The sequence below is a fragment of the Cyanistes caeruleus genome, chromosome 3 (genome assembly GCF_971803275.1).
Source record: "Cyanistes caeruleus chromosome 3, bCyaCae1.hap1.1, whole genome shotgun sequence".
Taxonomy (NCBI): Eukaryota; Metazoa; Chordata; class Aves; order Passeriformes; family Paridae; genus Cyanistes; species Cyanistes caeruleus.
This window is the reverse complement of record NC_141703.1, coordinates 97,430,611-97,452,700: the sequence shown is the minus strand read 5'-3', so window position 1 is coordinate 97,452,700 and position 22,090 is coordinate 97,430,611. Positions and strand designations below refer to the sequence as shown.

The 22,090-nt window shown below is 39.6% G+C and overlaps 1 protein-coding gene and 1 long non-coding RNA gene across 13 annotated transcripts in view; one reads left to right on the top strand and one right to left on the bottom strand.

Moving 5' to 3' along the window:
- Positions 1 to 282, bottom strand: part of LOC111940372 (uncharacterized) — a 28,928-nt gene extending 28,646 nt beyond the window's left edge. For all 4 annotated transcript variants that reach the window (XR_002869487.2, XR_015285086.1, XR_015285085.1 and 1 more), the window contains exon 1: positions 102 to 282. This is a non-coding gene — a long non-coding RNA (uncharacterized LOC111940372). The remainder of the gene's footprint in view (positions 1 to 101) is intronic.
- Positions 231 to 21,461, top strand: CD47 (CD47 molecule). Of its 9 annotated transcripts, none has more exons than XR_015285082.1 (12): positions 295 to 413; positions 3,817 to 4,167; positions 5,497 to 5,535; positions 7,746 to 7,835; positions 9,523 to 9,624; positions 10,007 to 10,099; positions 10,617 to 10,712; positions 12,211 to 12,303; positions 13,977 to 14,008; positions 16,232 to 16,361; positions 17,026 to 17,053; positions 19,106 to 21,461. XR_015285082.1 is itself a non-coding variant. In XM_086883268.1 (12 exons), the coding sequence occupies exons 1-11, from the start codon at positions 368 to 370 to the stop codon at positions 17,049 to 17,051; spliced, it is 993 nt and encodes a 330-aa protein (XP_086739394.1). In that variant the 5' UTR covers positions 295 to 367; the 3' UTR covers positions 17,052 to 17,053; positions 19,106 to 21,461. The 9 variants fall into 9 exon arrangements, 7 of the variants coding, with proteins under 7 accessions (XP_086739397.1, XP_086739399.1, XP_086739398.1 ...); XM_086883268.1 differs by having other exon boundaries at positions 16,337 to 16,361; XM_086883271.1 differs by lacking the exon at positions 5,497 to 5,535 and having other exon boundaries at positions 231 to 413; positions 16,337 to 16,361.
- The last annotated feature ends 629 nt before the right edge of the window (positions 21,462 to 22,090 follow it).

The following is a 22,090-nucleotide window of genomic DNA, read 5'->3' as shown; positions in this document are numbered from 1 at the left end:
CTCTGCGCTGTGCGTGCGGGGCAACGCGAACCACAGCACCGCGGCCGCGGAGCTCGGCCGGCCGTGGGATATACATCCTGCTAATCACTTTAAAAAGATACAAAAACATCCGCAAAAACAAGCCTTATCGCGGCTCATCCAGCGGGCTGCTGCGGAGCCCCGGCGTGGGGGCGGGGTGGAGCGAGGCCGGCGGTGAAGGCGGGGCCGGCGGTGAAGGCGGGGCCGCCCCGCGTGCCCCCGCCCCCGCGCCAGGGTCCCAGCCAATCAGCGGCGGGAGCGCCCCCTCCTCCTCCTCCTCCTCCTCCGCCCGCCCGCTGCGGCGCCGCTCGAGCCGTTCTCGCGCCGGGCCGCGCGCCGCCGCTCCGCCATGTGGCTGCTGGCCGCCTCCGTGCTGCTCGGCGCCCTGCGCGCAGGTGAGTGCCCGACGCACCCGCCCTCCTGCCTTCTCTCCCCTTCCCTCGTCCTCCGGACTCCTCCGGCTGCGGCCGCAACCATCGCCCCGAGGCGCGTCCCGTGCGGTCCCGGCCCCCGGGGTGCGAGGGAAGGGTTGAGCTGCCCCCCGAGCCGCGGGACGGGCGGGGGCCGGTCCCGGGGGCAGCGGGGCGGAGCGGCCGCCGCCTGTCCAGCCGCTCCCGCCGCTCGGCGAGGGGACTCGCGGCGCTGCCGCCCGCCGCTGCCGGCTGTTGCTGGTGGCAGCCGGCGCGTGTGGGGCTGCGGGCGCGTAGCGGTGGATCGCCATCCTTTGGGAAGGAGCGGGGACACGCACACACACACACACACCGCCCTCATCCAGCCCCCGCCGCCGTCGCTCCCCGCATGGTCCCCGGGACCGGCGGTGGGCTGCTCCCCGCAGAAGTTGCGGGGGAGAGGAGAGACGGCGTGCCCAGAGCTTTGCTCCTCACTTCCCTGTGCATTAGGGCAGCTCAGCTCCTGAAACAGTCACACCGGTCCTCTGCTGCGCAGGCTCTGGGGCGTTTCTGCATCTTCAGTGTTAGATTTTTGTGCCGTCCAAATGCAGCTGACATCGCACGGTCTTAAATTCTTATTTCTTTGCCTTGAGGAGAAACTCGGTGGGGAGACAGAGCTAACAAAATTTCACCGAGGTGCAGGTGTTGTTCTGTCACTAAGCAGCACACCGAAACTTGTGTGTTTAAACCTCGTGTCGAAATTTCAGTCTGGGTTTTGGGGTTAGCTGGACTTAAATGCCAAGTGCCCCAGCGCGGTTTGCATGAGAAGGTGAGAAGGGCCGGATCCCCTCAGTGCGGTGACCAAACTTAACCAGTTGTATCAGCTGTGTGCAGTTGATAAAAATTCGATCAGTTTTGAATTTGCACTGCATGTGCAAATTCTGTGGCAGCTTTGCAAGTGCAAGCTCTTCAGAAGCCCCCACGCTGCCTTAGTGCAAGGCTCTAAAATCGCCACCTTCATTGTGGCACCTCTAAAATGATAATCTGCGGGAAGGTTCGAGGTTTATTAATCCACTGCCTGCAGGGTTTGGTGACTGTTGGGAGAGGGTTCTCTTGGGTTGCCCTTAGCACCAGGATTGTTGTAAGTTTGTAGTGGAAGTACCATCTGCAAGAAGCTGTCGGGCTCCCTTTAGCGGGAGAGCAGCCACACAGCCTCTTCTGTGAAAGCGGCCAGATTGCAGAGGACAGAGCCCGCAAAAACGTAAATGTGCTGGCGCTGAAAAAGAAGAAAAACCCCACCAGTTATTATCATGATTTAGTGTGAAACAGATGTGAAATTAATTTCACAAAGACGCATTGAAGGTTTTAATTGTTTTTTATTAGGGCATAGGTTGAGGTTTGTATGCTTTTGTTGCTTTTATTAGTTAAAAAATGCAACACGGTGAGTAAACCAGAGAATATTTTCATTGTGAGGTACCCTCAAGCTTTTGATATTCAGTAGCAATCCAGGAAGCAGTGTTAGACAATTAAAGCCACATTTAAAGCAGGAGTGTTTTTTAAATGTGATCTGAGGCTTTTGATTTGAGGAAAAAAAAATAAAGAGCTACTGCAAATAGTGACGTAGCTTTTTTTCTTTTTCCCCTTTCCTTTTTATTTTTCTTCCCTTGGCCTAATTAAGTTTAGTCATTAAATACATATCATCATTCTGGGCTGGCTTTATATATGTGAGTATCAGTAGTTCCTGTGAAGTCCCTGGAACTGTTCCAGTTTATAAATCTCAGTGGTTACAGTATGAGGGGACTGTCATATCCTTTCTCATATTTGGCTTCATCAGATGGATGTAGTAAAGCATTTTGAATTATTAATGTCTCTGGGACTTCAGGGAACAATTACTACAAAGAAAACTATTAAACTTTATGATTTCATACAAACAAGGAAAAATAGAGAAAATAAAATATTCAAAATCTTTGTAGCTTACAGCCAAGATCATTTTATTAACCCTTTTTTTCTTGTTGCTGATGTAATTTATATACTGCTGTTATGATTTTTGATATTTTTAAGTGTCACACCGTATTAGGAACGGTGAGAAGTACAACACAGACTCTCTTAGCTGTATTGTCCAAGAGAGCAAAGTTCATTATCCCTGATCTTCATTTATAGACAAGTCCAAGAGATAAAACTCTCATTGGTCATTAAACTTACACACCACTATAGTTGGTCAAGTGGAATACCACCCCTTGACTGTTTCTTACAAGTCAACAAAAAGGATCCTAGACAACACCTGCAGGGTTGTTGTCTTTCTCCAAGGGCTGTTTAGATTCCTCTTTACGCTTTCCCAGGCCAGAGTGAGACCCTTGTGTGACTTAGTTTCACACAGACATGGTACTCCCTGCTTGCTTCTTGCATTTAGCATCCACACTTAAGAAGTGATGAATGGATCTTCATTTTTGATAAAATCTTGGCATAGGGTTTAGGTCTTGAAACAGTGGTCAGTGAGTACTACTGTTTTAGAACTGTGGTGCAGTGTGGGAGATGGGAAAACCCAACAGTGGTAACATAATCCTGTGAAGTGTTTATTTTTCCTTACCCACATTGAATGTGATTGTTAGAGACCTTGGTCACAGTGATTTGTAACACAGATTGGTCATTTTTACAAATTCTCCATTTTCAGTTCTGTTGTGTATGCAGTCAAATACTAAGTAGTAATCTTATTTAATATATATGGTATTGTGTGTAAACCTCCTCCACTGGAAAGGAAAAGAGAGAGAATTTGCAAGAAATGATCTAAACCTATAGGCATTTGGCTCCACCTTCAGAGATAAGAAGGAACAAGTGACAAAGCTTTAATGACTAAGCTGCCCTGCCTGCCTTCTCTCAGAAGTGTAATAGTGAGACTTTGTTCCCAGTGTTCTTAATGAACTGTGAAGGAAGTTTGTGTCAAGCTGATGCCTGGATCTCAGTTTCTAGATACTTGTGATCAGCAGCAAAAAACCAAACATCGGTGGGATGACCTGTGGTTAATCCTGTCTGTGTGTTATCTGTATGCTGTGGTTAATGCTGTTCTGCATGCAGAAACCAGGCAGTATTTCCACATGTGAAATAGCAGATATGTTCAAGTAAACAAATGGCAACTTTTTTTTTTATTATTTTTTTTAATGTATGAGAAGTTATGGTACCTATACAGTAAATGAATGTGAGAATGGCTGAGCATGTGTAGAGGAGTAAGTAGAATCACAATGCCTTTTTTTTGTCTTCTGCTGATCCCTTAAAGCATGATTCTCTTTTTGTGGTTTCACAGGAGCATTTGTTTTGTTTCTCCCAATTCACTTGCAATTATTTCTTCTTTGTTCTCAAGTATTAAGAAATAATTCTGAATGTGTCAATTTTATTTTTTTTTTTTTTTTTGTAGGTTCTGCCCAGTTGATACTTTCTGGGACAAGTATTATAGAAAAAAATGACTGTAATGAAACTGTAGTTTTACCTTGTTACGTGACTAATCTAGAACAGAAGGATGAAAATGTCATGTTCGTTATATGGAAAAAACAAGGAGAGAAAATTTTTTCTTACCATGGAGGAAACAAGAAGTTGAATACTTATCCCTCGTTTTCGTCTGCAAGATTTTTGTCCCAGGCGGATTTAATCAAGGGAGTGGCCTCACTGGTACTCCGCAGTGCAGAAGCAACTGTTGGAAATTACAGCTGTGAAGTAACAGAATCAAACAGAGAAGGAGAATTAAAAATGGAACTTAAAAACAGCTCAGGTGAGTTGCCTGCTATTGTTTCAGAACCTGCTGGGAGGGAAATCAAGCAAAATGTTAAGAGAAAAATTATCAATGTGGCAATGTATTCCTTTAAAGTTAAATACAAAAAATGTAGCATCTAGGCCTTCTAACTTGTAAGCTAATATGGCTTGTTTTAGTTTAAGTTAGAGGAGAGTGCTTCCATGGGAAAGATCTGAATGCATTTTTTCATTCTGTAGAAAAGTCTGAGCATGATTTAGGTCCTCTGTAGGAAAATCTATGTTTTCCCACATCTTTTTGATTATATAGGTGCTGATATGTTCAGCAGTCTCATTTTATTGTGTGACGTATTTCTGATCATCTTCATAATACTGAAATGTATACATCCATCACAGTGGCTACAGAGATCTTTTCTTGGAAGAATTGCTTCTTGCAGCCTTTAATTCTGCTGGGAAACTACAGGTGGAACTAATAGAAATTCTGTTCTAAGAGCTCTAAAACTCAATCTCAAAGTAGGCAGTTTTCTAGCGAGGTTGAAAATGCCACTGCTGGATGGCAACTTGTGGTTTTCTAGCATTAAATGTCATCTTCAAAAGGTGGTGTTTAAAGTGGTGTTAAAATGAGTAAGATTCACTAAATTAATTTCTCATCTAAAGAACTCTTTTACTTGAACTTGTCAGTCCCAGCCCACATTCTCCAGCACCTTAGCTGTTGGGTAATGGGTTCTGTTGTACATGTGTTATCTGTCCAATGCTATGCAGATGTGACAGTTTCACTGGACATGGGTGTGCCCTGTTCATCTGTTTTGCACGGGAGACTTGCCTTTGGAGAGCTGCTTGGAAGCACTGCATATGTGTAGCACAAGGAGTCTTACCCATGCACTCTAGAATTTTGTTTGGTTTTGCTACTAGTTTCTGCATTTCACAATAATATATTTGTGAAGCTCAAACAGATGTGGCTTGTGTCCTGCTGTAGACATTTGTGTAATTCTCAGCTGGGTCTAGTTGTTGAGTTAACCATATAACCTGCAAACAAATGTGATCTTGAAATTGAGAAGGGCACAGCCACTGAAAGTGATGATGCTAGAAAATCATTCATTTCTTAAAATGATGCAAAAACAGGGGACGAGGTATACACAGTTTTAGTTTCCTTCATTCTCTTACAGCTTACTCAGCCTTTTTTGGCTGTTTATGCAATTCAGTGTTACACTCCAGAAGCAGAAGCAAACCGTGAGAATGTAGAGAATCAAGTCCCATTTGCAAGTTTTATCTTCTGTGTCTATAATTATGAGACTGGTATAAAGACAACAGAGCAGGAAACTGATACAATTTTTCTAATTTCATTTTCTAGTTGTCAGTTGCGGCGATGAAACACCAGAGGAAAAATGTGGTTGGTGAAAAAATTCAGTTTTGAGGTTGCATTAGGTTTGAGAGTATATGCTAGAAAATGCAAGGCTTAGGTTTGAGGGTGTAGTTGAATGAAACACAGTCGCTTGCTCTCTCAGTTCTTCTGCACAACTTTTTGTTGCTTGCTCCTCCTCAGTGTTCTAGAGAAACTCTTGAGACAGTAAGCTAATAGAAGAAAGTGTAGTGAGTGAGTTTTGAAAAGGTTTAATGGATAATAGAAATCCTGTACCAGGCTTCACTCGGTCATTTCTGAGCGATGAATTCATGCTGTCACTACTAGCATGTTCCAATTGATGATTTTACGAAGATAGTCATACAAGAGCCAGCCATCCTCCATCTCTCTTTAGAGAATTCCTGGATTCACCTAGGCAGTGGGTAGCAGTGTGAGCAAGATTTCTGTGCAAGTGCCCTCATCTTTGTGCACAGACACTCTTTCCTGATCAGGAGAGTGACTGTCAAATTTCCCTGTTTTCTTGTCTTTTTCCTCTCTCCGTCATCTCTTTTCTTGTTGCTTTTTCTCTTCTTTCCTTGTCCTTCTCATTTCTTCTTTTCTTCCTTGTCTTCTTCCCCTGTTTCCTTTCCCTTTTACCTCTTCACTCTTCCTTCCTCCCAGTCTGGAAGTCTCTCTCCTTAGCTTGGAACTACCTACCTTGTATTGGCTCTCAAAACACTACTTTATGCCAGGAGTTTAGTTGATTACTGTGAATCATCAGAGTAAGGGAAGTGTATTTCCAGGAAAATGCATTCAGCAGTTCCTCTTTCTTGCATGTTGCATGTGGCTGCAGTATTGCAAGCACTTCTGTACAGGAAGTTCTTTCAGACTCCAGCACCAGACCACACGTGGTTCTGTGTTGCACGCTGAAGCCCCAGCAGGTACCAGGCTTCTTGGCTGCTTTATTTTTGTGATACCAGATAGTGTCAGCTGGAAATGCTACAGAGGAAGTGAAGTGGCTTGCAATCTCTGCTTGCAGTTACTTTCTTTAATTATTCTCAGTTGCATCGAACAGCATCGCTGGGATTTGGCTTATCTAGGGAGTGGCCACTGTGCACTGACTGTTCAATATTTGCTTTTTCAGTATTGTGAATGAACCAAAAAATCTTGCTTTAAACAATTCAATAAATTAATCCTGTTTTGGTGAGTTAGAAGTTAGCAGCTGTTTCTCCATTTTCTTGCCTTCAGCTTAGTGTTTGCCTTGTATTTCTGTTGTATGCACTGTATCTTCTGTGACCTCTTGTGGGAGGAGGGGAGGGAAGGGAAGGGAAGGAGGGAAATTTGTGGACTTAAAAGCAGCTGCCCTCAGGGTATTTAATTGGCATTGAAAATTGTGAGGTATTTCTACTTAATTGTTTCTGGAGCAATAGATACAACTTTTATGTATGGAGAAAAATGCAACAAATATGCATCTTAATAAAGATTAGAAATTTCTTTGGAAGCAAACATACAGGCAGAGGAATGGTGGCAAGTCTAATGTAAGAAATGGAGACTCTGGGCTCCACTGAGTGAGCCTAATTGGATGTATGAGCAGAGGTGCAAGAATTAACTGCATTTTCTAGTTCAGCAGAGATATTTTTTGCATTTTATGTTGGAAGGTGGCTTACAGGGTTTTAAAACATGACTGACTGAACAGCCTAAGGCATCCAAAATGCAGAGGAAAAATGCCTAAATGGATGATGTTGGGAAGACCTAAAATTATCAAGGCAGTGTTTCCCTCTCACTTAGGCTAGCTCCTGTATTCCTTACCACACATCCAGATTTCTTTGGGAGTTACCACAATTGAAAGTAGAATAGAATGGCTGAGGAGGCATCAGATTGAAATTCCCATATCTTCTCTGCTTAGCCTAAATACTGTTTTTCTGATTTACAGAGATTTTTATAGTTCCACAAGTTCAGTAGCTTCTAGTGTCAAAAATTAGCACCAACATATTCTCTGCTCTAGTGGAAATTAAGACTTTCAGTTTGGAAAATACTGGGATAACTGGAAGAACTAAAGTAGTAGATTATCACTCAGAAGATCAGGGAGAAAAATATATAGGTGTAGAGGACATTGGTTTCTTAGCCTATTATAATTCTTAATGCTAAATTACGTATAGTATTGGGCAATCTAGGGCATAGCCTAAGAGGAATGATAAATATAAACCAAATAGCCTAAGTTCTTTTTCTCTTCTTACTATTTTTCTTCGTTTGTTCTCTAGGATCATGGTTCCTTCTAGTGGAAAGGGCTGTCATCATATCATTGATGTGCTTACTTGTTATTTTTTGTGCAGCTCAGTTAAGTGTTATTGGTAAGTATTTACTCTTTAATTCTTTGCAGTTACTGATTTGTCCTGAAATCAGTTTGATGCATAAAGGTACCCATGTAAAATGCAAGGTGGTGCTCACATCTAAAGGATATGTGGGAATTGATCCAGATAATAGAGCTGTGGTGTGTGTGAAACTCTTCCTCACTGTTGATTCACCATGACATTATTGAATAATTCAAAGATGTTTTATTATATGGCTATAAAATCAATATGAGAGAATGTGTGTGCTCTCTTCTTAATGTAAAAATTTTCATTAGTGTTTTAGGACTGGCTTAGTTATAATTTAACAGTGACATTGGTGATTTTGTTAATTGTTTTTAGAGGCAATACATTAATTCACCAGTGTCAGACATCTTTAGATGTTCTTTATACACTGTTGTCCAACATCTGTGCAGTGCAGAATGTACTTTATGTCCTGGTCTTTCAATTTGTTACCTTGGTCTTTGAGGTTTTTCAGCCTCTTTCAATTAGTAGACTTGTAAAAAAGAAATTAAAAAAGAGAAACATTTCAGCTAAGAGTCAAGTCCATAAGAAATGGAAAGTAATTGTACTCAGAGTGATTTGTAATAATCATATACATATTCAGCCATCTATATATAACTTCCTTTATTGCTTTTTCATAAACCTCTGGAAGTGCTACGTGACTCTTCAAAGGTCTATCCATGGTCCAAAGTTGAAAACTAATACATACTTTTAAAAATCATTTTTTCTCTGTATTGTTACATTCCTGGTTTTCATAGTTTATAATAATGATATGGGAACCTCTGATCTCTTCAGGATTTGTCATTGCCCTGCATTCATAGCAGAACTTCAGCATTTTTAGGAAAGTAATAATTTCATGGAGAAACACTGTCATTTTATAAGAGTAATTTTAGAATGCTTGGATGCTTTTTGGATGTTTTTGCACCTGTGGCATTCATTGAAAGGTCTTGGCTTCTGTGGGGAAATGAGGTGCTCTATTTCTAACTTAATAAATATGGGTGGACTTACTGTTTGTTGGGATTTTTTTTGTGTTGGTACATTCTTTTTCATTTAATTTGTACTCTTTTAGATAACCTGGGAATCCATCAGTGATACTTTATACCTTTAAATAGGTTGTTAAATTTGGCATGATTTTTCTTTGTAATATTTGGGAATGTATGTTTTCTTGGTTTTGTGAGTTAGGTGTTGTGTTGGTTTATTTGAGGTGGGGGTTTTGGGACTTTTGTTTACAGGATTGGCTTTAAGGATTTAAGTTCCTTTAGGAACAGAGGTGATGTGATGTGTCTGAGCTCACCCAGTGTCATGAGGAAGAGAATGGAACCTGCAATTTCTCAGTCTCTCTGACACTCACCTGAGAAACAAATTCACTGTAACATTTAAATGTCAGCAGTGCATCTACCTGAATTAACCTGTACCATGTCCCAAAATTATTCTGATAACACATCAGCTAAATTGTATGGAAGGAGAAAGTAAGAATTTGACTAGAACACTGATGCCAGGTGTCATTTTTCTGAGCAAACCATATTATTCATATCAAACAATGAAAACAAATTAAATCTTGGGAGTGTGTATGGTTTTAATTTTTAGGAGTTTGAGTTTCTTTATTTAGGAGCAGTCTAAATCATAAATCTGTGTTTTAGTGAGACAAATCTGTATGTCTGATTGTTTTCCTCTCTGTCTCTTTAAGGATTAAAATACGAAATTGAATCTCAGAAGAAAGTGTGCGTTATTGTAGCACTTGTCATCTTTGCAGTTGTAGCTGGAGTAGGCGCTGCTCTTTTTATCCAAGGTAAGTGATTAAAATTGCTCTCTTAATTTAAGGGAATAAGAGTGGAAAATAATCTCTTCTGTTCTGTAGTATGGAAGTTAGTACCACCTATTAATTGCCATCTATTAATTTTTAAATAAGAAGAATATACAGACTACAGCAGAAACATTGGAGTTGTCAGGTCATCAAGTGAAAATAGAAAGATAGAGTCCAAATTTATGTATATTTTCTGTCCTACTGCCTTGGGTGAATATTATGGACTAGAGAGTGACTTCTGGTCCTTCAGTGGGATTTCTTTCTGAGCTCAAGAAATTTGGTGATACCAATGATTTATGTTTGTTGCTTTGTGCTTTAATCCCATTACCAATTTTGGTTTTACTGATTCCCACATAAATGTTTGCAGATGGTTATACTGTACAGAATCAGGCTGGTCTTGGCCTGACTGTAATCCCTACTGTGATTTTGATACCGCTTCAGTACGTCATGTTTGGAATTGGTGAGTATTTCTTTAATGTATGGAAGAAAAAAACCTGAGCCACTCCCATAATCTACAAAATGTTCTCATTTTTATAAACAGATGCTACAGTAGCATCCTGGGTTCATCACATTTGTAGTATCTTGAAACAAAATGTTTAGCCTGTGTTTGTTGGGCTGAGTTGCTTCACAGAAGAAGTAGGGATTACCTGCTTGAACAGTGAGATTTAGGGTAGCACATCTGAGTGATTTCTGCTCTTCCTGCCTGGGTTTAGGGACTGGGTTGAATAACTAGCTCTGAGATTGTGGGTTCTATATTTTAGTACTTCTGGTTTGTTTGTAATGTTGTTTATATACATATAATTTTATATATGTGTGTATACATAGAAGAGCCTTGACTTGCAGTGACTTTTGGGTTTGTTAGCACACTGACTGGCTGAGCTTAGAATTTAGGAGAATCTGATTTCTAGCTTTATGCAATTATCTGCCTTCTGTGACTCTGTAGTTAAATTTTACAATTTTGTTTCTTTTATTCCCAGTTTTTGACAGTCTAATGCAGGCAACGTTGGCTCTGATAGGTTTGAAACTTCTTGGTTTTATAATTGCTGTGGTTGGTTTTGCACTGTGTGTCCCAGGTAAGCAGTTAAGTGTTCTGTGAAAGTGCGCTCTTGTCTACACCTGATGTTTGTTTATTTCTAACACTAAAACTTTGTAAAAATTGTTTCACTACATGGAATGTTAGCTAGTAACTTCTGTAAATATAGTTTAGGACTGCTGTGCTAATGCTTTTTTTATCTGGTGAAAGAGGAATAGCCTAAAGGAAGCGTTACATACATCAGTTTCATGACTGCATTCTGTGCAGCTGCTTTAAAAAAAAAAGCTAATTGTTTTAATTTTGCATAATAGTGTTGGTTTTGGATAGCTAGTATTGTTATTCTTATTGTGGCCTAGGGTATTTAGAAATAACTTTCTCATGTTCAGTGATTAAATCAGAAATTCCTTGCTAATCTCTGCTTGTATGCAACTGAGCCCATCGGTATTTCAATGAATACTGTTAAAACACATTAAGAAGGTAAATGCAGAAACAGTAAACTTGGAAGTGTTCTTGGGCTGTTGTAAGTGGGGTTGTGGCTGACACTTTGTTTCATCTCTGAAAAACTGTTTCTGTGGTCAAGGAACACCAGCTATATCCCTGGCCCTGTCCTCCCTTTGTCCCTCCCTGCCTTTCCCTGTGCACCCCACAGCACAAAAAAGGGTCAATTTAGGACTAGTTGTCCTTGGCAGTATATTTAGTAGGAGAATACATATTCGTCTTCCTTGTAGGCACTTTATGCTCCTGATTTATTGTTTTGTACAGATACTCTCCATTTTAGCCATTGATTTGGTTGGGGATTTATGACCTATTTCTCCTTGAAGTAGTTTTTTAAAGATTTGTCCAATCTGGGTGAAATGCTAACCCTTCCAGTGGAGTTGTGATTTGAATCTTATGCTTCTTGTTTAGTATTTACAGAAGTATTTGGAAGTTATAATAGTAAAATGAACTGATGAGAGATTTCTGGTAAAGCATTAATACAGGTATTTTTTGGAGGATGTTTTTATAATGCCTGTAAATGAAAAGTGTCCCTAGTTTTTTCAGGGTGTCCTTCTCCCAGGTCATACATACATGGTAGCATTACCTGTATCTCTGGGAGTTCAGCTCAGTGACCCTGAACTGTCAGAAGAAACCAAAGCTCATCCTGTGTTGAACTGACAGATTAATTGTAATAACTATAACAGTATTGTATTGTCATCTAATACAATTACAGTCCAAAGCAGTGGGGATTGAGGATGTAAGTTTAAACTTAAAATACTGCTAATGAAAGAACATTATCAATTGCAGTGAATGACCATGGAGTACCTAAACTAGTAGAATAGTTCAGATAAGCAGGCTAAATCAGTAAATGCCTCTGTCACTAAAGAACGTATTAAAAAAAGGAAAGATGCAGAAGTAGTTCTGGAATAGCTTTGCAAGTGAAGTTAATCATGCCTGTCATTATCAGGTTTATTTATTTTACTAAGCAGTTATATCTGAAAATAGGAGCTTGTTCTTTTTTTGGGTCAGTTGATACAGTTATTTTATTGTGTTTTTCCCAGCCTGTCCTCCATTACATGGGTCTGTTCTGATTGCTGGCTTAGCTATTATGGCTATTGGAAGTTTGCTTAGTCTGGCTTACGTGTTTATTATGGGTAAGTAGCACCTAATATTCTGCATTATTTTCCTTTAAGGTAGACATAATTTATGTGAGCACAAGGTGTGATTGCACAGTTACATAATTTTAAAAATTACTAAAAAGTTGTCTATATGTGTTGGCTTTGTTTCATAGAGCGTGTGGGGAATCTTGAGTTAAGAAACCCACAGTTCATCATCATAAACTGTTTTGAGATCAACATAGCCAGGTTTCTAAAGTAAGAATATTTCAGTTGTAGGAGGGATGTTGCTGTTCAAGTTCTGCATTTACACAGTTGGCCAGCTGAATCTTAGAATGAAGAGAGCAAAAGGGTGTCAAGGATTCTGTTGAGTGGGTTGTGGGATGGTGATGACAAAAGCTTATCAAAACATGGATTTAAAGAACTAAAAAATCTGCCTACTGATTTGCACTGGTTAGAGGTAGGTTAAAAGAAGAGCAATTTGAATGCACACCTTTTGTTTCAGTGAACCTTGTCTTTCCTCCTGCTTAGTTTTAAAATCCAGGAGAAAAGAATAGCAAGGCATTGTTTCAGAAACTGATCTGTTCATCAGATCTCAGAAAGATGAAAGATTTAAAGATATGCTAAATGAGCAAAACCTAGCAATGCTGTGTGATTGGAGTGCTGGCACACCACAGCATAACATTGTGTGGACTGTACCAGCTTGGGTCAGAATGACATTTGTTTCAAGCTGTGCGCAAAGGCTCTTCAAACACCTGTTGTCCACCTTCTGTGGACACAGAACAGTGCAATTGAGGATATGTTGCTTCCAGACTCAAGCTGCTGAAATGTTTACAGTGAGTGCAGTCACGAGTCTGCACTGAGCCATACAGGTTTAATGTGTGCACATCGTGTGTGGGCATGGCCAGAAATAATAAATCCTGAAACAGGGAGAATTTCCAGTAGAGAAGAAATTTGGGCAGAATGCCTAATATTTGAGATCCAAGATAAATTTATTGACTTCGATTTATACAAGTATATATTTGTATAGTATTGACTTCAATGCTTTGTGCTCATGGTCTGCATAAATATTGCATTTCTGTTTTGATTGTGCTAGCTGAAGAAGCCAAATGTGACTTTGGGGTAGACTCTAGCATGCCAAAATAAGCACAATGAATAGTGAGTAGCCTAATTCACCTTTAGAGCTGAGTGCATGAGTGAAGCAATTTACACACTGTACTTGATAAGATGCTTTAGTGCCTAAACAGAAAAGTGCTTAGAGGCTCTAAGACTTTCCAGATCATAGAATTAATGAATTGGATAGAGGAAGCTTCAATTATGTGTGTTGCAAGTCTGTTGAAAGTTGTATCACCAGACAATACCTTTTCCAAGGTAACAAGTGACAAGATGAGATGAAATGGCCTCAAGTTGTGCCATGGGAGGTTTAGATTGGATATTAGGAAAAATTTCTTCTCTGAAAGGGTGGGCAAGCATTGAAATAGGCTGCCCAGGACGTGGTGAAATCAAGATCACTGGAAGTGATGTTTAGGTGGGCCCCTGGGGACATGATTTAGTGGTGAAGGTGATGCTGCTTGGGTTGGGCTTGCTAATTGCTTGAGCTTGATGTTCTGGGAGGTCTTCTCCAACCTTAACAATTCTATGGTTCTCTGTTTTTATTTGGTTTGTTGTGACATTTATTCATCTGCTTGGTCACTTTTTTGTAATTATTTTAGGTTCCAGAATGAAAGATCATCCTCGTCCGGGGGTAAGCTTAAAATTAATAAATTTGGGGTGACTAGATGGCTCAGGGGATTGTAGTGAGATACTGAACCTTTCTTCACTAGTTCGAATTCAGACCAGGTTGGTAGCAAGCAACAGTTCTGGCTGTGTTAACAGATGTCTAATGTTGAGTGAGTTGGTGGTCTCCATTGTCCCTATTGAGTGTGTCTGTAGTACTGTGACTGCCACCCCGACATAGTCCTGCCCAAACAGGGCTTCCATTGCTGTCACTGAAAGCTGGTGGGAGTTTGCCCTTCTTTTACAATGCACTCTTCCACCTGAGTATTTAAAGGCCATTTTGCTCACTTGATTAAAAAGTTTTATCATTAGGTGAGTGCAAAACATCCAGGTGGCCTGTAAAAAAAGACTTAAAAGGTTTTTTCCTATGATCTTGTACACCAGAACCCTTTGGTATTCTCTTCAGTTCCTGGCTATGCAGATGGCATAGCCTTGACCTTTTCTCTGATTTTCCTATCATGCCCCCTAATTTGATGAGACCTTCTGAAAAGAAAGTGCCTGTCTTTAGGTAACACAGAACAAATTGAAAAATACCTTGGGTTTTTTTTTTAAAGAAGGTTTTTCAGTTGGTAGTTTTGAATCGTAGAATAATAATTTCCAAAACAGTCATTTTCACAGACTTACACAGTGCTTTTGAGTGATCCATGAATGTGAACTGCCTCATTTCTGGTATTTTCCAGAAGCAAAGAAAGAGGCACAGCTGCAGAATACCAGTAAAACTCCCTTGTAGCAGGGGGATCTGGCAAATGCTAACTCATCCCACCTCTTGGATGCCAGCCATCATTGGAGACACATTTTCAGGTCTCCAGTCTAGAGCCTGAGACCCAGCTGTTGAAGGAAGATGGTTTCTAACAGTGACAGCTGACTGCAGTTAGGACAAGAGATTTTTAGGCTTTTTTAATTTCCTTCGCTTTTGCTCATCCATTTTCATTGTAAGGAAGAGTATTTCAGAGGATTAGTCTTTCTTTATGGAAGGAATATAAGTGCACAGAGTTTTAAAAAAAATAGAAGGAAAAGAGGTTAAGAGATAATTATGTTATAAAAATGAGCTGAGAAGTGAATTGAAGATATGCTTCATTGAAAATGAAATCTTGCCTTTATCTGACATCCTTATGCTTACTTGTAGAATGGAAGTAAACTGGGCAAGAAGAGGGTGGGTTTTTCCCCCCTTAACTTTTACAATCTTTTGCTTGTAAATAAACTTAGAACTAGAAACCAGCATGCACACTAGCATCCTTTGATGAGAACTCTGCTCTCTTTATGAGCTGTTCTCCTCACAGAACACATCTCCACAGAAGATGTGGTCTTCCATGGCAGTGAGGAATTAAGAAATAAATAGCCACAGCAACACAGGAATGAACATTATGTTACTCTCTGAATTTGGGACAGCAATGAAATCAAAAGAAGTTTTTTAAACTTAGATGTTGTTGGAAACCTCAGCAAATACAAATATGTTCTTTGCAGCTGCAGATAGCTGAGAGCCAGATAGAGAGGAATTCAAGTGATACAATTTGTGTCCATGAACTTACAGCTGCTAGGGAAAGACCTGGTGGAAATTGGAGTGTGTTAATATGCTGCTTGTTTCCATCAAGGGCTGTTCAGCCTGTATTGCTGTGCTTTGAGGCAATAAATAGATGTGAAGTAATTTTCAGAACACATTTTTATTCTGTGTCATCTAAGGACTATGGAAAACTTAATATTGATGAAGGGCATCATTTTGACACTGGGGCACACTTAAAAAATTATTCTTGAGATTTTCCTGAGTCAGAGGGCAAAAGAAAAATTTTGAAATCTGCCATCTTAACCAAGTACAGATTTTTTTTTAGCATTTCTGTAGGTTGCATGTGTTGTTTCTGATGATTGTCTACCAGACTAAATGCACAACTGTCGTGTATTTCTTTTTGAGGAGATTCCACTTGATTTGCTTGGCTACTAATTTTCTTTTCTTTTTTAGTCCTGCTGCTTTGTTACTAACCATTGATCAAATGACAGAAATAATCAGTTAGGTTTTAGAGCTTAAAAGTAGTATCTGCATGGCTTCCGCTGCCACCTAGGGGTATTTCATCTGGGTAAACATCACAGTAAGGGAAAACAACCTTGGAGAATGCAGCAATTGACTGTCAATTTTTTTTTTTTGTTCAGACCTTTAGTCATTAATTTGATTAACGTTGAGCTTTCTTCGTTTTTGTAGAATCACTACTTACTGTATATGTCAATTAGAGTAATTTAACTGTGGCCAGCCAGAAGTAAACATGAAGGCTTTTTATACATATATATATTTTTAAATGTTTTGCAGAAAGCTGTAGAAGAACCACTAAATGGTAGGTGATATTCAAGGTTTATCTTCTCATAAAGGGATTAATTATGGATAAAGATGGTTCTAATTCCCAATACCACAGCACTAAGATGGCAGATCAGTGTGGCAACTTATGTGGCTCGCTGAGTCAGTAAGAGTTTGATTTCTCTATGAAATGTTGCCTACAGCTCCAGACTCCCTGTTTTATGCCACTGTGCTTCCTAGCCAGAGGCACTGGTTGACTGTTTTAGGACAAATCTAGTATCTCACGATACTATGTCCACCCTCTTTGCTTTGCCAAATGTCCAGCTTTTAAGGGAAGAAGAGGGACTGGTATTGAAAATAGATGTTAATTTTCATAAAGATTTATTTAGGTGAAATACTTAATGATCACAGCAAAATCTATCCTTGCTATGCTATTCTTTTCATATTTCCTTGGGTTGGGAAATGCTCATAGCACTTAAGGTGAGGGAAATTCACAGTGAAACTAGGATGACTTTATTTCCTTTTTTTTTTTTGAGTTTGTTTTTTTTTTTGCTATTATATTCACTAATTGGCATGCTAAGTAGTAGCAAATTCTAACCTGAATTTTAGAATTAACCTGAATTTTAGAATTAACCCAAATATTTACTGTGAAACATTAATTTCTGTTTTATTCATTACTAACCTTTTTTTTTTGACTTTTAAAGATGCAAAAGGAGTGATGTTAGAATGATGGTAAGTCTAACAGGTATTTGTTTTAATGGCTAAGCATTTGAGGGTTTTGGTGTTTAGAGTAACCCAGTGCTAATTCAGTGAAACTTGGAGAACCGGTTTGAGGGCAGGTGCTGTTCTTATTCAAATTATATATAATTGAAAAGAAAGAATACATCAAACATAGGGGAAGAATGTGTATTCCTAAACAGTGAAGAGGATGAGTCAGTGGGAGAACTGTGCAATAGTATGTTTCTGATCAAATGTGGAAAGTCAAATAGCTTTGTTTCCTTTATGCTCATGTAGTATTTGCAATGTTTCCTTGGTGGTGGGTTGTGTATGGGGGGGGGTTGTTTGTTTATTGTTGTTGATATAATTCAGCTTTCTCTCTTGAATTTAATTGGTGATCCCCAATGGAAATTCACAGGAAGGTGGTTTAAAATTAACTTCCTCTCCCCTTCTTTAGATGTTATTTGAATTCTCTGGGTTTTGTTAGATTGTATTCCAATGAGATTCCACTCAATTTATTATTTTTCAGATTGCTCTCATTGAAGAGCTTAAATTTTAGGCTAGATGATAAGGTTTGAAAATGAAAACAGTATTATCAAGTCTTTTCTATTCAGCAGCTGTACTTTTCATGGAAATAGGATAAAAAAGCACTTATTGGTGCTATTGGTACTTATGTTTCTCCCTGAATACTGAGCAAGCTTGTCATGAGGTATCACTAGACCCTTAGTTTAGTACCCCTGCATTCAATTACAACATTTTGCTACTTGAGATAAAGAGTAAGGTCACTCCAAATTGGTTAGCTCACTTGAAATAATTTTATATCATGCCATTTCTAAGAGGTATGGATTGACAGTGAGGAAATAAATGAGGTACTAGTTAGGTCTAATTGGAAAAAGGTGTATGAGTTGAGTTTTAAAAACAGGCTTCCTTACAAATACCATGTGCTGTTCGGTTTGTGTTACTTATGACTGCTACATTTGGTTCATCCAAATATCCCGTATAATTGTTTCCCAAACCAACAGGGTTTTATATCAACTTGTTTATATCAACAAGCACTTCTACAGTACAAAGGACAAGTGCATTGTTGTCTCATAAACACATTGATAAATGTGGACCAGTTAGTTATATCAATGTAGAATTGATAAATGTATACCAGTTATCAATTCTCCATTGATGAATGTGTACCAGTTAGTGAGCTCCAGTAATCTGAGCTGGATGGAGTGGAAGGCAGGGCCTCCTCCAGAATTGGCTACTGCTTGTTCTTGACAGAGTTGAGACCAGGAAACAAGTAGATATTTGCCAGTTTATTGCATTCAGAGCAGACCAGAATGGTTATCCAGCAGAGCAGGATGGGCTCTCTGCAGTTACCTCATCCTACTGAAGAACAAGGCAGAATTTTGCTTGGAGGTCAAATTTTAAATAAGTTGCCTGTTTTTTTCTTGGGTCTCATTTAGGTTATGAAAACCTACCTTCTAGTGCTGAGGTGGAGCTTCCAGAAGCACAGAAATTGTCAATTACTCGTTTAATTTTAGGGTAGAGCTAGAAGTCTGTCTGCTTTTTCTGCTCTGAAAGATGGCTCCTAACCAGTGACAGAAGGTTCTACAGATGGAAGGCAAATGCTCTGACTCACACGCTGGAGGCAGTAACCTTTTGAGCTCTACCTGCTTCTATGTTAACCTGCTCTGGAAAATTCACACACAGACTGAAGCAGGGATGAATCAGACGCTGAAGCTGACTAGCTTACAAAATAGCATGTGAAAATAAACTATCATTAGAATATATGGGCAGGGTGGGTCAGACAGCTGAGCCTGTGAGCCACTTCAGCTTATTCAAATTCACGAGTGAAAGCTCCAAGATAGTGTCCACCTTTGTTTTGTGGAGAGGCTGAAACATCACTTGCTGTTAGTAACACCTTCTTCCACTATTTGAATGCTAAATATGCTTTCAATATTGAAATGAAAAAAATAATCTGTAATCTGCCAAGTAAGCTGTGATTTGTGTCGGCAGCACAAAACATTGCTATTCTTCCCAAACAATATTTCTTTTTCTTTCTTTTTAAATTCCCAGAACTGCAGAGCTATGTGATGCGTATATAAAAAGTACACCATTGTTGATACACCGTGGCCTTGAAGATGCACTACTCAACGAGAAGAAATTCAGGAATCTAGTTGTTTTGCATGTGTGGCAAAAGTGCTTTTGATATAAATGACATAATTTTATAGTCACAGCAGCTGTAGCAAGGAACATGTGTGTTTGCCCACATGTGATCTTTATTTTCTTTTGTTATGGTGTATATGGGATGGTTGAGGGTGAGAATATAAAAAGCACTATTTGCCCAGTACAGAGTCTCCCAGCAGTAATCCTTAGTGGTACTATTTTCAAAAACTATCATTAATCACTGCTTTGATAATGGGCCTGCTGAGCCCAGAGATTGCAATACCATTTAGACTATTGCTTTCTTTATTTGTGTGCATGGACAAAGTATGGTTTTTTGTGTATGATACAAGCAGGAAGTACAGATTGTACAAATACATCTTTTCTGACATTCAGCAAATTTTTATAAAAAAAAAAAAATAAAAAGTTACACACAAAGTTGCATAAGTACAAAGTTTACTCCCAGCTCTCCTGAAATTATTAACAGAGTTCTAATTCCATGAAACATTAGTATTCCTCTCTGTGGACAGTAGTCATGTGTGCTCTGGTGGCTGATCTTTTTGTCCAGTGAGAGGGCTCTCGGTGCCTTCTCTGTATCCTTTGATGCGAAACTGCTCAGCTCTTGGAGCCTAATTCAGCACTGGAATTACAGAGCACAGGAGCTGGTAATCTTAATGCTGAATGTGGTTCTTGTGTGTGTTCATGTTGTGCAGTGTGTGGAATTGGAAGCAATTTCAGGCTTTCTTAACTCAGTGAATTTGTGAAAGTCGTGGGTGCTTCATAAAAATAGGAGTTGTCCTATTTAGTGTATTTTTGACGGAGTTTAAAATCTTGTTTTCTTGAATTATGATTTCTGGCCCAGGTTTGTGTTGCTGCCATTACATCACAAATACATAAAATAAAAAGTAGGAGGAGCTGATGAGGAGTGAGGAAGCTCAGTTTCTGTATATATCTATTAAAAAACAGTTTACTAGGACTTGCACATTCCATGAGATTCTGCTATGTTTTACAGCTGTTTTGAGAGTTGTTCCAATATAGTTGGCTGCTCTTGGACTTTGTGTATGCTTTGTAGAAATCTTGACACTGTTTCCCGTTTGTACTAAGGTACTGTATTTCAAAGGCACACATGGTTTTCTCCTTCTAACGATTTAAAACTTGGTTTGGAAAGCTGTTGCCAAAAAGTCTTGTAATAAAATCTATGTTTTTAAAGATCCTGAGTAATTTGGCACTTCTCAGAGTGGAATGTTGCAAATCAAGGTTCATATCCATGTTGTTGGGTGCATGTTGCAGGGATTTGGGTCTCTGCACGTTGAGCTCCGAGTCGCATTAAGAATTCAACAAAGCGAAATTGAGGTATCTGATTTTACAGTAGGTGCTGTGCAATTTTCCCTCTTGCCAAGGCTGCAGGATTGAACCACTTAAAGCAAGCCATGGTCCAGCCCTCACTGGGATCACTGGGACACAGGGAAGAGGATCACCCATGCAATTAAATTATGGGAGAAGCAGCTACGGCTCACATTTACTGTCCTACTTTGCCAGTGGGAGTATTCATGTGAAGTTTGAGCTCTTACATATGAATCTTTTGGTGCAGGTTTTTCCATAATCTCAGTGATATCTAATTAAAGATGGGAGGTAGTTCTCCATTACAATTTGGTATCATTTTTTTTCTAATTTAGTACTGTGCAGCGCTCCCTGTTTATAACTAGTGATTCCCTCTGGCAAGTTGAAAATCTTAGCAGCAGAGGAATAAAAAACCAAATCAGCTGCAATTCTGTTGAGGTATTCTGCCTTACAAAAACAGTTATGTGTAATAGCTTTATGTTAATTTCTGTAAAGCAAACTGCAGCAGAACCCCACTGTGTCACCGTGGGATCAGGCCGAGCTGTTTCTAGGAATTGTCAAAACGTGAGGAGCTCAGTGGCTGTCTATGGACTGCAGAATCATGGCCCCAGAAATGGGAGAAACCCACCATCCTCTTGTGTTAAGGGCTGGATTTCTTCTAGGTGGGAATTGAAAGGCGAGAGTTTAAAAAGTCATTGGTACACCCAGCCAGCCCTTTCCCACCAGTAATTTAAACCAAAGTTGTTCATAACTGTATGCTTTCGTTTGTGTGTGTGTACATATGTGTGTATATATAAATATATAGACATTTTAAATATCTCTAGATCTATAGTCTTTACCCAAGAAACTGTTTTTATTTATGAAACATGAAATGATTTTGTAAATACTGTGCTAATATACTTAAAAAATAAAGTCATTTTAAGTTGTTTTTGCGGGAGATTTTCTTGTTCCTAGCACACTGAACTTCTGTAGCTGCTTCTATAAATTCACAGTCACAGCTGCTCTTCTCCCTGTCTTTATGTATTACTTACTGGATCTGTAGGAATGTTCTCAGTGTTACATAGGCTGCTGCAGATGATTTTGGGTGGGTTTCTCCTTAGAAAGGTCATCCAGATGGTGAAGCAAATATGTAGGCTGCCTTGGAATGACTTCAGTTCTGCTCTCCAACATCAGCCATCAAATGTGGTCACCCAAGTGTGCTGTGGGAGGAAATGAGGAGTAACAAGCTGCTGCTGCCACTGTAACTGCAGAAACAGCAGAGCAGCACCTCTGTCCAGTCTCTCTGCAGCCCTGGAATGGTATTTCTGTGAGAAGAGGACCCCTTGTGCTACTGCTAAAGCACTGCTGGATAAGTTCTGGATTTCCTGAAGTTGTTTTTAATGTTCATTTGACTGTGGAGAGAGGAGCTGCAAGTCCTGCTTGGTAGGCTTTCCGCTCACACATCCTCTTCAGTGGAGCCGAGCTGATGGGAACAGTGGAAATTATTGGCAATTCCCTCGTTTGTTCAAGGTGACTTTAACTGTGGCTCTTGAACTTCAGTGTCTCTTCAGAAGTGTT